The 15,389-nt window shown below is 46.6% G+C and overlaps 1 protein-coding gene across 1 annotated transcript; it reads right to left on the bottom strand.

Annotated features, from left to right (window-relative positions):
* Positions 1-1,751: 1,751 nt before the first annotated feature.
* LOC138299285 (telethonin-like) lies at positions 1,752-7,643 on the bottom strand. The gene is made up of 2 exons (XM_069237445.1): positions 7,029-7,643; positions 1,752-3,742 (listed from the first exon to the last, which is right to left on the bottom strand). Exons 1-2 carry the CDS (start codon positions 7,175-7,177, stop codon positions 3,343-3,345), a joined length of 549 nt encoding a protein of 182 aa, XP_069093546.1. The 5' UTR covers positions 7,178-7,643; the 3' UTR covers positions 1,752-3,342.
* Positions 7,644-15,389: the final 7,746 nt, after the last annotated feature.

Raw genomic sequence — 15,389 nt, 5'->3', positions numbered from 1 at the left:
TGTAACTATGATCATAACAATTGTATCTATATGGGGTTTACTATTGAAATATTGAGGAAACCATACAAATTAAATAAAATATGTTTTTAAATATATAAAATACACAAATAAATTAGCTTTTATGTACAGCAACAGCTGCAAGTCTCAATTCCCAACTATCTATCCATACTTGAACATATGGAACTTTATGCAATACAATTCAATATCCCTTTATTATTTTCCTTATAAATGCATACCCTTTCTATGTAGTTATGTACCTATATATTTATTACTTTACTCTTAATGTAGAAAAAGAGTTCAACTCCCTCCAATGCACTACTCTATGTCTCACCCTATACTTCTCTCAAAATATACTCTACCTCCACTGTCTGACTCATCCCAAGCCACATTCTACTACTTTGATGTCTCTAATATTCTTTATTGCTTCTTCCCTCCTCTATCCCTCCTTGACTCACTCCAAACCTCATTCTACTACTATGATCCCTTGTGTAACTGTTTATAGGTTTTCCATCCTCTGTCCCTCATTGACTCACCCCAAACCTCATTTTACTGCAATAACCTCTATAATAAACCTTTCTATACTCTTCCCTCCTCGATCCCTCATTTTACTCATCCCAAACCTCTTCTAACTAATATGAACTCCCAAATGACACTATCTACACTCTTCCCTCCTCTATCCTTACTTTATCATATTCGGTCACACAAAGGGGCTCACAGGTCCACCCCTCAAATTAGCAGCGTATATTTCCAAATACTAAACCATCACTAATCCTCTGGGTTCAGAGTATCATGCAACTCGAAAAGCTCTTCAACACCTAATCATGGGTAGTAAGTGCTATATAAATTCAATTACAATTACAAATACAAGGGTAAAATAAATAAAAGAGAATTAAAAAACATTTTGTAAACTTTATTTATCAACTGTAAAATTATGAATGCCTAAGTTTGTAAATATACATACAAGCATCTACATATGGGCCTTTATATATTGAATGTTTTGATTATGTGTAATAAGTTAACATCTCTGGCTATGTATACTTCTATGTGTGGATATATATATATATATATGTATATATATATATATACACACACACACACACACTCAAGGTACTTAAATGTGGAGCTAAGAATAGTAAATCTATACTTATCTATGTCTTCTTATCTTCTCAACATTTTATTCCTCTATATTTTGGTAGCATGATGTGTCTGTAGTCGATATTTCAATGTACAACTTAATTATAATTCAACCCACTAAAAACACCTTCTCCATGCCCCCTCATGTACCAAGCTCTCTCAGGACTGGGCGAATCAGGATAGAAAGAGAAACAAGACATAATTTGAGTCTTTCTCCTCGGGGCCAGTGACATAAGCACACACCTCCCCTAGAACGCCTCTCAAAATCAGGAGACTCATTCACAGAGGAAGATCTAAAATTGCATCAACTTAGTTTACTTTCTTACATATGTAATGCCCTCACACCAGCAACTGGAAAACACTGTGCAGTCACAAAGAGGATCATCAAATGAGCACCACTGATTCAAGGAGGCTCATACAAACCTTCAGCCAATCTGCAAGCCTTTTGTAGACATGTCTTCATATGACACCATTGCCTGTTCATTCCCAATCCCAGTCCCCGACCAGGCAGCCTAAGTGGGTACACAACACCTTTGTGGAAACCCGCAGCTTCATAGGACTTTTGCTAATCTGACCAAACATGTGTGTACTGTGCTCAAATATTGAAATCATTCCAAGGGAGCCAGTGCCTACATAGCAAACTATAAAATATACATATGCTTATTCACTCACTCCTAACAAACCACATGCAATGTCATGGCAACAAATGTATATGGTAGAGACACCCTCACTCTGTGTCTGAGTATGCTTGGTTGGCCAGAAGTGCTCACAGGTTGCCCTCTCTAAACATCACAGTGTTCCAGTCAAACAACTTTTACCAATTCAGTAATTTGTCTACACAATACTGCACAAAGTGCTGAACTTCATGTGTGGATTCATCTCTTCGATGGGTTAGGTGAGTTACCATGAAAGTGGTGGTTGTTATCCTGCAGACACACTGGGGCCCAGATTTATGAGAAAAAGACGGACCGTGACACTGCTCCAAATTTGGCATAGCCACGCTCCGTCATTTTCAAAACACAGGGATATGCATATTTAATAGAATATGGCACACCCCTGTGTTGCCCCTTGCGCCGGTGCTAAATTGCTGCCGAGCGCCAACGCAGCCACCCTTGCGCCATGGTGCAAGGATGGCTGCGCTGCGGGGGAGAATATTTTTATGCAGGAAAGGACACCTTCCTGCACAAAAACAATCTTCAATGGCCTTTTGCCTTTTCTATATGTGCTGCATTCTGCAGCACACATAGAAAGCGCAAAAAAAACGAGGCGGAATTAAAGCCTCTCTCTTCGTTGCACCATGCAAATACCACCCCCGGGGTGGCATTAGATATTGGCGCTGCCTCAGATTTACGAAAACTCATAAATCTGGGGTAACGTAAAAATGCAAAGGGTGTTGCTGTGGGATGCCCACAGCAACAGCCATTGCACTCTCCTTCCATGCAAAGTGCTGCATGAAAAGGGGCCATATTTACAAGGTGGCGTTAAGCCACAAAAAGTAGCTTAACGCCACCTTGTAAATACAGCGCAGTGCATAGCACCACTGGAGCGTCACTGAAAGTGACGCTCCTGTGGCGATAGGGCCTTGTAAATCTGGCCCAGGGTTTTTTAGAACCTAACTAACATGGTCACGAGAGCTAGAAAAAGGAGGGAAGGAGAGAAGAAAGCTTTCTTTGAATGATTGTTCTGGTGTCTGTGGGCTTCCTGGCAGTGGAAGGTGGAAAGACCGCTTCAATGGCTATATCCTTCTGGTGGCTTCAGCTTTGGTGTCGCTGCTGGGGAGGTTTGGAGCAGAGGGAAAGAAGGCGGGTTTTTTACGGGATCCTTCTGGTGTCTTCAGCCTTGCTGGGCCTCCTGGATGGGCAAGCAGGGAAGAAAGATTCCTTTATAGGATCCTTCTAGTGTCTTTAGCCTAGGTGGCAAGAGGGAAGAAGGCTTTCTTTAAATTCTTCTTCTGGCCTCTTCAGCCTTGTGGGCCTCCTGTGAGGGGAATGAGGGAAGCTTCTAATGTCTTCAGACTTGGAGGGACTCCTGGGAAAAGGTTTTTGATGTGGACATGTCGAGGATGCCCTCCCAAACCACATGTGCACAGATGTGAAGCAGCAGGCGCCTATTTGCCTCACTGAGGCTCCTGGAACATTGTTTCATCAGAGGTAGTCTTAAGGGCATTTACCAAAAACACATGCATAGGTCTCAAGCTCATAGCACCTCTTAGCCTCGCTGCACCTCCTGAGATAAGGTTTGGTACAAGGACTGCTCCAGGGAAGTCATCTGAAACGCCATCTGGGGAAGCTGCAGGATGGGGGGCAGATCCTTGGTAATTTCGGAGATCTTCTTCTTGTCCTCGAACAGACCACAGCCCAAGTGGTTTGGTGTATTTTCCAGTTCTATCATTCTGTGCTTTTCCTGAGATGTAGGCACTCTTTCTAAACTGCTGCTGAAAATAGGTAGTGGCAGGGTCCTCTGGTAAGGTAGATGGTAGTTCTTTGGCAACTCACCAAGGCGACCAAGCTTCATGACGTTCCAGGGGGACCTCTGCACCACAAACTGGACCTCACAAGACTTAGCATAGGTCTCCTTCCGATGATCATTGAGTTCTCTCATGGAGCAGCTGTGGGAAGAGGAAAGGATAAAAATGTCAGAGTTAGAACGCAATGTAAAACACAATAGTAGAGCGCATCCTATTGGTGAGCATAGTCCCCATTTCACTGCAGAAAGCACACAAAAAATGAAAATCTCACAGAAAGAATTTATGGCAAAGCACCACTTAACAGAGAAACTATCTATAAGCACAACTTAGGAAGCCAAAATTGTCATATAGTTGGAAATTATCAATATGAAAATCGATACCTAGTGTGCGAATCAACAGTAGAGCACCCCCTTCTATGAAAACTATTGCTATGTAACACTATTGTAAAGTAAGAGATGTCTAGGCAATGGGTAAACATGAGCATTTACACCATACCTAAGTTGGGCTGCAAGAATTGTGAGGCTTCGACCCACCTCAAACATCAATGTTTATCATGCCTCCAACACCACAGATATGAATTTACTTTTTAGTTTGGATGAAGGCTGTCGGAATGGCCCCTTGAAAGTAATAGTAGTGTCTGTGGGTGACTGTGAGGGCAAAAGAGGAGTCAAGCCTCAAGTCCATCCCAACAGCTAGTACTGTCATGGACCTGCCTGGGTGGATGGCACCAGAATTTCTTACACAAGGGTCACCGATACAAGTCAGACTATAGTTGACAATACTGAAGCAGATCCATCCAAGGTCAGTCCTGGAGTCTGCTGTCACAGATCTCTGTGAAATGTGAAAGTTGTAAGTATCCAGTCACCAACATAGAGCTAAGTATAAGGAGAAAGGTCAGAGATGTCACGGTTTAGTTATAGAAAGACCCAGTAAAGACTGCCTAATGGGGAATGATCTTATAAATTGGTTTCTTGTGGGAGTCGATGACCATGCAAACCTGCGCTATCACCCTTGCATACTCAGGTGAGGAGGAGATTTTTGAGAGAGTGATGTCATTTAGAGACACAATGGTGTCTGGGCTGGTCTAGGGACTACAGAAGAAACTATATTGTGGTCTGACCTGCCTACCTCTTGGGAGGGGGATTCAACACTTCCAGTAGTTGACCACATACATGACCTGAGGAGCCTACCAGGGCTGCAAGAGTTGCTTGATGTTGGACATCCCAGAAAATCAGAGTTTACGATGACTCAACTGGAATGTCCTGCTTTTGAATGGGTTGTGACAGCCTACACTGGCACAAGCCCATGGAAGGAAGGTTAGTCACTTCTAGTGTCACATGGTACGATGTGTTGCACTACAACAAGCTTAGTGATCCGTAAGCTTGAAACAAGTGAAGGTTTGTCCTCCGGGCACTCTAGAACTTCCTAATGGAACTTGGAAAATCTTCAGGCAAGCCAAGAACTCTTGTGAAAATCTGCAATCAGAAATCAAGGCTGGCTGGGTATTAAGGTGGTCAGAGGTCCTGACAGTAAAGCCTGTTTGACCTAGGGGTTCTGACCACAATGGACCGGATCCTTAAAACCTCTGGAAAAGATGAGTAAGGTAAACTATTTTGTTCGCTTAGGTTACTCAATGGGTGTATTACATTAGGCGGCTTTATCCATACCACCATTGTGAGCAGATGGTAGAAATTCTGACAGCTAGAGAGAAGGATGAGTAGAACAGTGAACTCCTCCACAGATGCCCCATACACCAATTCTAAGGATGGCTCAGTGGAGAGAGTTACCCTCTTTGCATATCTGACAACTACACAGCACCAGAGACTCAGTGGTGTCCTGACACTAGTTTCAGGACTCTTCTCACTACTCCTGTCTCGACACTGATGTATACCAGGCACTGTGGCATAAACACTGGCCGATGATGAGCGTATGAGAAGTACCCTGTGAGGTGTCCATCAGGGAGCCCCTGCAGCTCTGAGTCAGGAGGCAGATTTGTGACCTTGTTGGAGACGCCCTGTGATTTGACCTGTAATCACTGAGAGCCCATGTATACCACAGGCCCTCATGTAAACCTTTAAGAGGCAACAGTGATATCACCTATTTATATATATTATTATATTATATTATTATTATATATATTATTTATATTTTTATTTTTATTATAGTGATATTTCCCTGGTACCCAGCAAACGTAGTGTGCATGGAGATGACCCTCCCACTGGGAATAATCAAACAGCAAAAAGCTGAACTAATAATGCCAGACCTGTAGGTCCTCTGGAGGACAGCACACCACTGACTTTTTGTAAAAGAAATAACATTCCCTGGACAACATATGTATCGCGCGAGTGGTACAGGTGTCATCTGAAATAGACATTCTATGTCCACGTCATCCTCCAAGGGTGAGCCTCGACTGCTCAACCCTGTTACCCTATGAACCTCAAGCCTGAAAATAAGGCACTGGCATTCACTGAGCTGAAAGCAGTATCAGGTACATGCGGTTTAAGAGAGCACAGCAATAGTTGTTACAAGGGTTGCCAGCCTGCACCTGTGTTGCACAGGCGCCACAGAACTGGCCTGACACCTTCATAATTACCTGTATTCTTCCTAATTGTCTGGTCCTGTGCTTTCTTATTACAGTTTTGTTTTAAACCAGCTTCTTTCCTTTTTTATCGTGGTGGCATTCATTAATTGCAAACCTTGGCGGTAGCAACAAAGCTCTGCGCAGCAAATGGACTATGTGCTGATTTTGATGGATATTGACATTTAATACATTTCCATAATATTTATTCACCCTAGCTCACTCCTGCCCATCCAATGGATCCTCACTCATGGGCCCATGCCCCCTGCCCATCCCAGAGACCTGGTCTCACTGACCTTCACTCACTGATCATAAAGAGCCACAAATCTGTGGCAGGATACCCTCCCAGATGCGTTGTGCGCTATACAAGTTCACATAACACAACATAACATAAGAGAACACCCGTATTCACTCATTCACACTCACCATAACATCCGTCCCTTCCCCCTACAGTCCCTCGGCCTGCAAACCGACCTGTTCTTGCTTTATTCATTTACTCACTTGACCTGAACTCACCCATTTACACACACTCACTCTTTCCTTGAATATATGCTCACTCACCCACACTCTGCCATCAGCCACACTTTCACTAACTGCCCCTCACATTTAACATCACTCACACTCCATACTAGTTTCTCAGGCCTATGGCCCTTTACTCACTTGCCCTGCCTATCTTACAAGTCCACATTCACTCATACTCACTCACTCCTGGTCCCAAGCTCCTCTAAATATTGGCCTTATCCTAAACACACACTTCCTCACCTCCACCCGTTCACCCCACATGTCACTCACTATTAACCCCACACGCACAGCTACTTCCCCTGCCCCTCTTCACAGGCCCCCACTCACCCGCTCTCTAGTCTGCTGGACAGACTGAGGTCCATCCAGTCCGCCGTGTACAACTCCCTCCGGGCCGTGTTCTCTTCCTGCACCTGGCAGCTCAGCTCTGCTGCCGTGAGCATCCCTGCACCCCGCAGGACCACAGTGTTCCCCGACATCTCTGCGGCGTCCGTCTATTCTGTCGGAAAGATCTCCTTTTAGGCTACGGCTTGTCTCTCAAAGGGCTTCACGTGTGTTTGGTTTATTTCTCTGTCCGATTCCCCTTGGATGTGAGTGACCAGCCTTTATTCCGGCTGTGCTTGTCTCTGTGCTTCTGGTGACAGGCCCCCTCTTGTGATCAACCTGTGGTCCAGCTCCACCTGTCTCTTGGGAAGCGAGCGGTCTCTGGCCGGTCTGCACCGGTCTCTTGAGAAGCGACCTACCTCTAGCCCGTCTCTATCTGGCCGTCTTTCCGCAGTGTCCCCTCTTGAGATGTGACTTTTTCCTTCTGCACCTGTCTGTACGTGTCTCGCTCTGTGTTTTTGCTTACAGGCCCATCAGTGACCCTGTCTGTTTACCTGTCTGTTCACCTGTCCTAGAGAAACTGTTCCTTGGCTCTGTCAACTCTCTCTCCCTCTCTGTGTTTTTGCTCCCCCCACCCTCCTGTCTCTTATACAGGCCTGCGGCTGCTATTCCAGGGCTCTGCTGCAATGTTCTATATCTGACAGGAGGCTCACGCGTCGATAGCCTGGAGACGGGGCACGTTGTTATTGGAATTAGGTCTCAGACCTTGAGTCAGCGACCATTCTGCTGACATCAGGATGTGCCGGTATTTACATAACACACCCACCGCCCCCTTCACACCCACCACATTCCAAAACATTCCAGTACACCCAGCACTTTCCCGTGCACTTCAGCACCCCAAAAGTGGATTGACAACTCCCAGTAAAGCCTCTGCCCCCTAGCATTTCCCAGGCGAAAGAGCTAGTATATTTCTGGTCTCTGCTCTTTGAAACCCTTGACCACATCATGTTCTGTAACACACTAAAAACTATGGACCCGATTTATATTCTGGCAGATGTTCTGTTGTTCCGCCACGGTAATGAAGTAAATTACTCAGTCGCCCTGATAGAGGGACATCCCACTAGATTTATAAATGACAGCCATCCTGGCGGGCATTTAGAAAGTATTGCCAGGGACCGCAGTCATGGCAATGGAGTATGCTTACTGCCAAGATATAAAGCGGGCCCTTGGTTATACAACCCGAAGTGCTGAGGCCACGGCAAAAACTGATGCAGGGCTTAATTTGAGCCGGTGGTCTCCGGTGCAGGGTGTAGCATCGCTGGGTGCAGGTAAAGGCCTGGCTTATGCAGCGCGCGGCGTGGCAAAAGGATACTTAGAACAGCCAACATAACTTTCGGCATGTGCCGCTGGCGGGGTTCCGATACACTCTGCTGACCACGCCTAGCGGGCACACCCCCATTTATTTTTTAGCACAAACTGAATGACTGCGGTGGGCGTGGGGGTATGCTCCAGCTCCCCTCGCCTTACAGTCCAGATGGTATCTGCGGCACTCCAGTTGCGTCACTTGGTGCAGCACTACATTTGTTTACCATTTACTAAATTTGAACAAAACAAAACAGAACCACTGGGAACAAAAGTCACCCATGGCACTGGCGATCTCGAAAGGTTCTCAAACAAAGCGCCTGAGCTCGTATCAGAGTCAGGTTACATAGTCTTGCAGTTTGAGTGACGGCACAGGGTTTCACAGGAGGTAATATCTAGTGAGGGTGCCACGGTCCGTGATCGGCTTTTCCAACAGGTGAGGTGGTCCATCGCCAGATCCTTGCTATGTCTGTGCTGGGATGATTATTCGGCAACATATCCGGGGTGGGGGATGAACTGGGGCTTATGGTGGAGTACTCAAGTTCATCTGCAGAGGGATCGCCCCTGGGTGCTGGAATTGGCAGGGGGCCTTCGGGGAAGTAATGCTTGAATGCAGATATGTTCCAGGCAATATCCTCAGTTCACTGTTGGGCAACTACCAAGGTGCCTTGGTGCCGTACGGTGGTCCATGGAGGGGGTTCAAACGGCAGCCTGAATTTGCTCTCTGAGTTTCTGTCTTTCATCAGCACACTGTCGCCCACTTGGAGATCTGATGTTATAGCCTTCTTGCTCTGACTGGCTCGACCATTTGTTGTTTCACATCTCCTGTAGGTTTGCTTATCATCAATTGGGCAAGGTCTCCAGTCAGGGTGGTGTGCAATGCAGTCTTGTACTACTCGTCCTATAGAGAGGTGTCCTGGCGAGCGTGTGGCGTGGCGCGTGGTGTCAGGTGGTAGTTTTGGAGAAATTAGTAGATGTCAAGTTTGCAAGGTTGATGGCCTGCGGTGGCAATTCAGATTATTTTATTGAGAGTTCTCATGATCTGTTCAACCTCGACATTTGCTTGAGGCCAGTGGGGTTATCCTTTTGTGTATGATTCCTATTGAGGCAAGGTAGGACGCTATCTCTTGTCCTTGAAATGGCGGCCCGTTGTCTGTCCTCAGCTCTTTTATTAGACCGTGGGTAGCTATAATCTTCTCTATCTTGGGTATCACTTCGCTGGCTGTTAGCGACAAGATGACTTCTACTACCTCCGGATACTTTGAGTAGTCATCAATTAGTACCAGTATGTGTCTGCTGCCTGGGAGACTTCCAAAATCGAGGCTTGCCACCTCCCATGGCAGCTTCGGCCCTTGTTCGGCATTCACCGGGGCTGGGATTGCCTCCTGCCTGGCACCACTCACATGATCTGACGAGCGCTTCCACCTTTTTCGTCCATCAGAGGGAGCCACACTTTGGCTCGTAGCCTGTTTTTTTGTTTTCACCATTCCTTGATGACCGGCATGGGCCAGCTGGACAGCTTGGTCTGTTAGGCGTCAAGGGATGACTTGATGATATCCTTTTGCCATTGGTTGGTCCAGACAGCATTTAAAACCTTCTGGATGCACTCGTTTTGCAAGGTGGCTCATCTTCTTCTTCATCGGTGGCTGTTCTTGGGTGTCACGAAAGGTAGTCGGCGGGGATGTTTGACCCTGGGCAGTATTCAACTTGGCAGTTGTACTCCTGGAGTTGGAGCATCCACTTCTCAATTCGAGGAGTTGGTTTTGATGCCGTCCCTCGAAAGAGGGGGATCAGCGGCTTGTGGTCGGTCATGACAGTGAATGGGTGTCTGTACACGTAGAGGTGGAAATGCGTGCATTCTCAGTGTATTGCAATTGACTCCTTTTCTATCTGCGAGTATATCTGCTCGGTGGTGGTGAGGGACCAACTGGAATAGGCGACTGGGGTCCAGTCCTCATGACTTCTCCATTGCAGTAGTATGGCTCTTAGCCCTCTCGGACCTGCGTCTACTGCTACGGTGGTGTCTTTGGAGGGTTCAAAGTACCTCAGAATTGTGTCGGCTGACAACACATCCTTTGTGGCTTGGAAGGCAGTGTCTTATTCAGGCTCCCACTTCCATGGTAAGGCTGATTTCGTAAGGTCTCTCAGAGGCTGGGTCAGCAGGGTGAGGTCCTTGATGAACCTGCTGCAGTAGCTGACTATCACTAGGAAGCTATGGATTTCTATCACTGTTGTTGGGCGAGGTGCTTCCTTGATGTCATGGACTTTGGCTGGACCAGGAGAAACACCTTCGGCTGAGAAGGCATAACCAAAAATGTGTAGCTTCTTTTTGAGGAACTCTCATTTACTGCGATGGAGGGTTAGAACAGATTCTTGGATCCTTTGTAGGACTTTCTTTAAGAGAGCATGATGTTCTAGCACGGTGTGGGCATGTACGAGAATGTCATCACTGACATTTAGGATGCCAGGGAGGTCGGCAAGGAGTTCATGTAACACATTCTGGAACACTTAGGCGGCACAGGAGATGCCAAAATTTAGCCGGCGATATAGACGGAGTCCCACATGCATTGAAAATGTTGTTATATATCGTGATTTCTCTGCGAGAACTAACTGATGGTATCCGGACCTCAAATCCAGCTTTGAGAACCAGTATGTTCCACTCAGTTCACTGGTTAGGTCGTCAATGGTGGGGTGAGGTGTCTTTCTCTTCCAATGGTAGCATTGGGTAACCTCATGTCAATGCAGATCCTCACTTCGGTGTGGCCCCAGTGACTCTCTTGATGATGCCAGCTGCTTCAAGGCTGTCGAGTTCCTTTTCCACTTGGGGCCTTAAATGGAATGCAATGCAGCAATGGCATAAGGCAACCGGTTGACAGTTTTGTCAATGTGTAATTTGGTTTCTTTTCCCTTCAGGCAGCCAATGCAATCAAATATGCCTGGGAATTCCTTTAGCATTTCGGTTATGTACTCTTCGTAGACCCCGAACATGAACATGATTATGCCAAGTTCTTCAGCGGTTCCGCATTCCAACAGCATGCCATGGCCATCCTCGGCTACATAGACCTGTTGCTCAATGGAGTGGGGTCCATAGGCGAGCACCGTCTTGAATCTCCCCCCCATGTGGTGTGGATTGGCCATATGCGAATACTTTGATGGTCGTGGGGGTCAGGCTTGGGGGCTTCACCCTTTCATATGTGTTGGATAACATAATGTTAATTGATTCCCCTGTGCCTACTACTGCTGGGGTGCAGGTGACCTCCTATTTGTATGCTGCACCTGGGTAGTCGTTTCGCCTTGCGGGACGCTGTGCCAATGGTGAAGATGGAGTCTATGGAGTGCTCTTCGTCTTCGTCCATGTCACTGCTTCGGGACTGTGCTTCAAAAACAGCATTTGCTGCTGAGCTTGGAGTCCACCCTTTCGTCGATTCATTTTTCTGCATCCCGCTCATTTTTTTCCTCTTGCTGGGCCTTCTGCAGGGCGGTGAGTGGGTCCTCCACAGTAGCCACAGGTTCTGGGTGTGGCATTGCTCCTTCTGGGCTTGGGTTTGCTGGGTGTTGACGTGACTGCATTCACTGGCTCTTCTTCCACTTGTCCATATGTGATGCTTGGGCCTTGGACAGTTCTTTGGTTTTCCCTATTGTGAGTATGTCAGCCAGTGATCTTCCTGACTCTTTCAGGATTCTTTTCCGTAGTTTTGCAATGGAGGCACATGCTTGTATTATTTGCCCCCTGATTTCCTCATTCTTGTAGGTGAGCTGGCTAGTTCTTTCAGCTGCATGTAAAATAAGTCTATTGATTCCTCTGCTTGCTGTTGCGCCTGCTGAAACACAGATCGTTCCTAATCGGTGTTGGTCATTTTCTCAAAGTGAGCGTTGAGGGCAGAGATCAGTGTGAGGTGGGTCTCTGGGGTGGCTTCGTTGATCGTTTTGGAGATTCAGTGTATTTCCTTTCTCCCTGGGTGCAGGATCATTGCTCTTTTCTGTGCATTCTCCACTTTCAAGGCCTCAAAGAAGAGTGCTCTTTCCACCCAGTCCTTCCATCTGGATGCTTGAGCCGATGGTGCGCCTTCAATGACAAAAGGCTCAACAGCTGATATGGTGGCTATTTTGGTAGGGAGTGGTGAGCGCTGTGATTTGGTGGAGAGTAGGACACAGCTTTCACTTTTTATTGTTTTTGGTATGTGTCCTTTGTGTGCATGGAAGAAGGGCAAGTGAACCTGGAGGTGCTTAGGGTGTTCTTTCCTTCTTCTTTTGTGTCTTTGCACTGTGCATCTGCCCTTTCCTTTATTTGTTGTTTTTTAAGTGTGTTGAATCTGCCTCTGGCTGGAATTTGTTATTGTTTTTTGTGACAAATATGGTGATTCTGCTTCTGTCTTTGGCAGATGCAGGCATCCAGTGTGGGGGGGCCTGTCCAGCACAGGCAGAAATCGGGCGCAATGCTCTCTCCGGCAACAAGGAGTACGGCAGGCAGGGGCCTCGGGGTGGTCGGCCACGCCTCTTCTTGCCACCTTGCTGTAGACTGCCTGAGTGAGTGGGCGTCTGCGATCGCGGAGAGCCACAGGCACACGAGCCATTGCTATGGGCGTAGTCCTCACTTTTGGCAGGGCTCCGGATCCCATCCTCGTGGCCAATGTAGCTTTCGGTGTGTGCGGCAGGCGGGTTCCGATGCACTCTGCTGACCACGCCTAGTAGGCACACCCTCATTTATTTTCTACCCCACATGTTCACAGGGCACAAACTATATGACCACGGTGGATGTGGGGGTGTGCTCCAGCTCTCCTCGCCCTACATTCCAGATGGTATCTTCGGCGCTCTAGTTGCGTCACTGGGCGAGATGCTGCACGGGGCACCAGCACTTATTTTTGAGGGCTGCCCTTACTTTTGTGCCTCAAACATTTTTCTGTGAGCAAAACACACGTATGGGAAAGAAAAATGAAAAAGCGTCACAAAGGGGGAAAGCAGAAACTGCGAGAGTGAGCGGAAGGGACAGGGAGTGACTGTAAATGGATGAAAGAGGCTTGAGATGACTTCAAGATTACGCTCCCTCAATATTCCGTGCTCACACATTGAACTGCAGCAGCTGCGTGTTTCAGAGGAGAGCTTTGGGCACCGGCATGTTTCTATTTACAAATTAAGCACTGCACTGACGTCATGCCAAGCCTTTTCTGCTCTACCAAGCAGTCACCACAAGCAAGCACTGGCACACATATCATCATCAGATCAGCAAGCACAGCTGCACTCGATTCACATCTGGGTACATTTTATAGCTGCTGATGGTGACATTTGTGCGGTCCCTTCTGTAATATGGACAATGCTGGTGCACATCTTGCACCAATTCGATCACAATGGAGTGTTCTCTCATTTGCAGGAGGATGTGGCCTCTGTGCAAATGTAGCTACACTTTGCTATTGCGCCCTCATCATGTTAAAGGTGCAGGGACAAAGAAGCTGCCAAGAAGAGCACTGTTTGCATGTCACACAGAAAGTGACACCAAGTGAGTGCTCCTCTGATGGATGCTAGGGTGGCCACTTGCTCAGTATTTTAAAGGCACCACCAGTAATTTCTGATTGAAAGCTGTTGCAGGTACATATTAAATACAGGGAACATGTTGGCTGGTATTGTGTTTATTGCCTCACTGTGACCGTCTTCTCTGTGATCACTCTGCAGGTACTACCTGCCTGCAATGATCGTCTGATGGTACTGGGCTCTCGCTTTCATATAAGCAAGCAACAGCAGCTTATGATCGTCAGTGCACGTCTGCTGGCCTCTGCTGATCAATATTCATTTTTTAGCTGGTGATTTGAACTTTTTTAGGTTGTTAAAAAACTATAACATTCTCATGAGATGAGTCTTCATTCCAGCCAGTCTGAATGCAAGCTGAATAAGTGGTGCTCATGGAGCCCTAACTCTGTGTCAGTCACACAAGTTCATGATTGTTTCCATGTTGACAAGACAGTGCATTGCACTATACCTTTCTTTTATTGAAGCTTGCATGCCGTTATGGCTCCGAAGAACACTGAGTGGCAAAAGACATTGGGCCTCATTATGAGTCTGGCGTTCACTAGACCATCAGACTCGCGGATGACAGACGGACTGCTGCTTATGCGGTGGTCCGACCGCCACATTACAACCCTGGTGGTCGGCCGCCAGGGAACCGCCAGCTCTGCCAGGATCGGAGATCCCAGAAGTCTGAAGGTGGCGGCGGTCCTAATCCGCCAGGGCAGCGCTGCAAGCAGACAGTGAACATTGCGAGGGTGCTGGTGCATCCTGCGCTCTACAGCAGTGGTTCCCAACCTTTTGACTCCTGAGGACCCCCACTGCATCATTACTGGAAGCCGGGGACCCCCAAGCAATTTGTACAATTTAAATTTCAAACATTCAAACAGTAATGCGCAATAAATAGTACACACCAAACAAATACTCAAATTACTAAAGATATAATTCTTTTATATTGAAAAAATATGCAAAAATTTAAACATTTTATTGGGAAGGTTGGCACTGCATCTCAGCAACTAACTTTTCAATGTTAGTTTTATTTAGGAAAGGTGAATCCTCAGGTCAGATTCTTACTTTCCGGGCGATTTCTGTTATTATTTTTTAGGTAGTAAGATCTGAGAAAGCTTTTTCACATAAATATGTGGTGGGGAAAGGAAGTAAATCATAAGGGCCTCTCATCTTTCTCTACCCTCTCTGTCACATGTAATTCATTTGTTTTATAGCACCTCTCATACCACTGTCAGGCCACTTTACAGGGGGCTACAAGGTGTAGGATTCACATGTCATCCACACTGGTAGGCATTTTCTAAGAGTGCTTGGTCTGGAGAAGCACAAACCCAGGATTCAGAACACAACGCAGTTGTTAGCATTGTCTTTAATGATAAGAATGTATTTCTACACAAGCAAACCTTTTTTAGCACCATAAGGAAAATGAAAGACTAGGAAAAAAACAACTTTCTAATTTGTGACCTGCAGTTTACATGCAGCTCTTTAATGGCAGTTCATAGT

This window comes from Pleurodeles waltl, chromosome 6 (assembly GCF_031143425.1).
Source record: "Pleurodeles waltl isolate 20211129_DDA chromosome 6, aPleWal1.hap1.20221129, whole genome shotgun sequence".
In the NCBI taxonomy this organism is placed as follows: domain Eukaryota; kingdom Metazoa; phylum Chordata; class Amphibia; order Caudata; family Salamandridae; genus Pleurodeles; species Pleurodeles waltl.
Note: the sequence above shows the minus strand (reverse complement) of the source record. Positions and strands in the feature narration are given on the sequence as shown.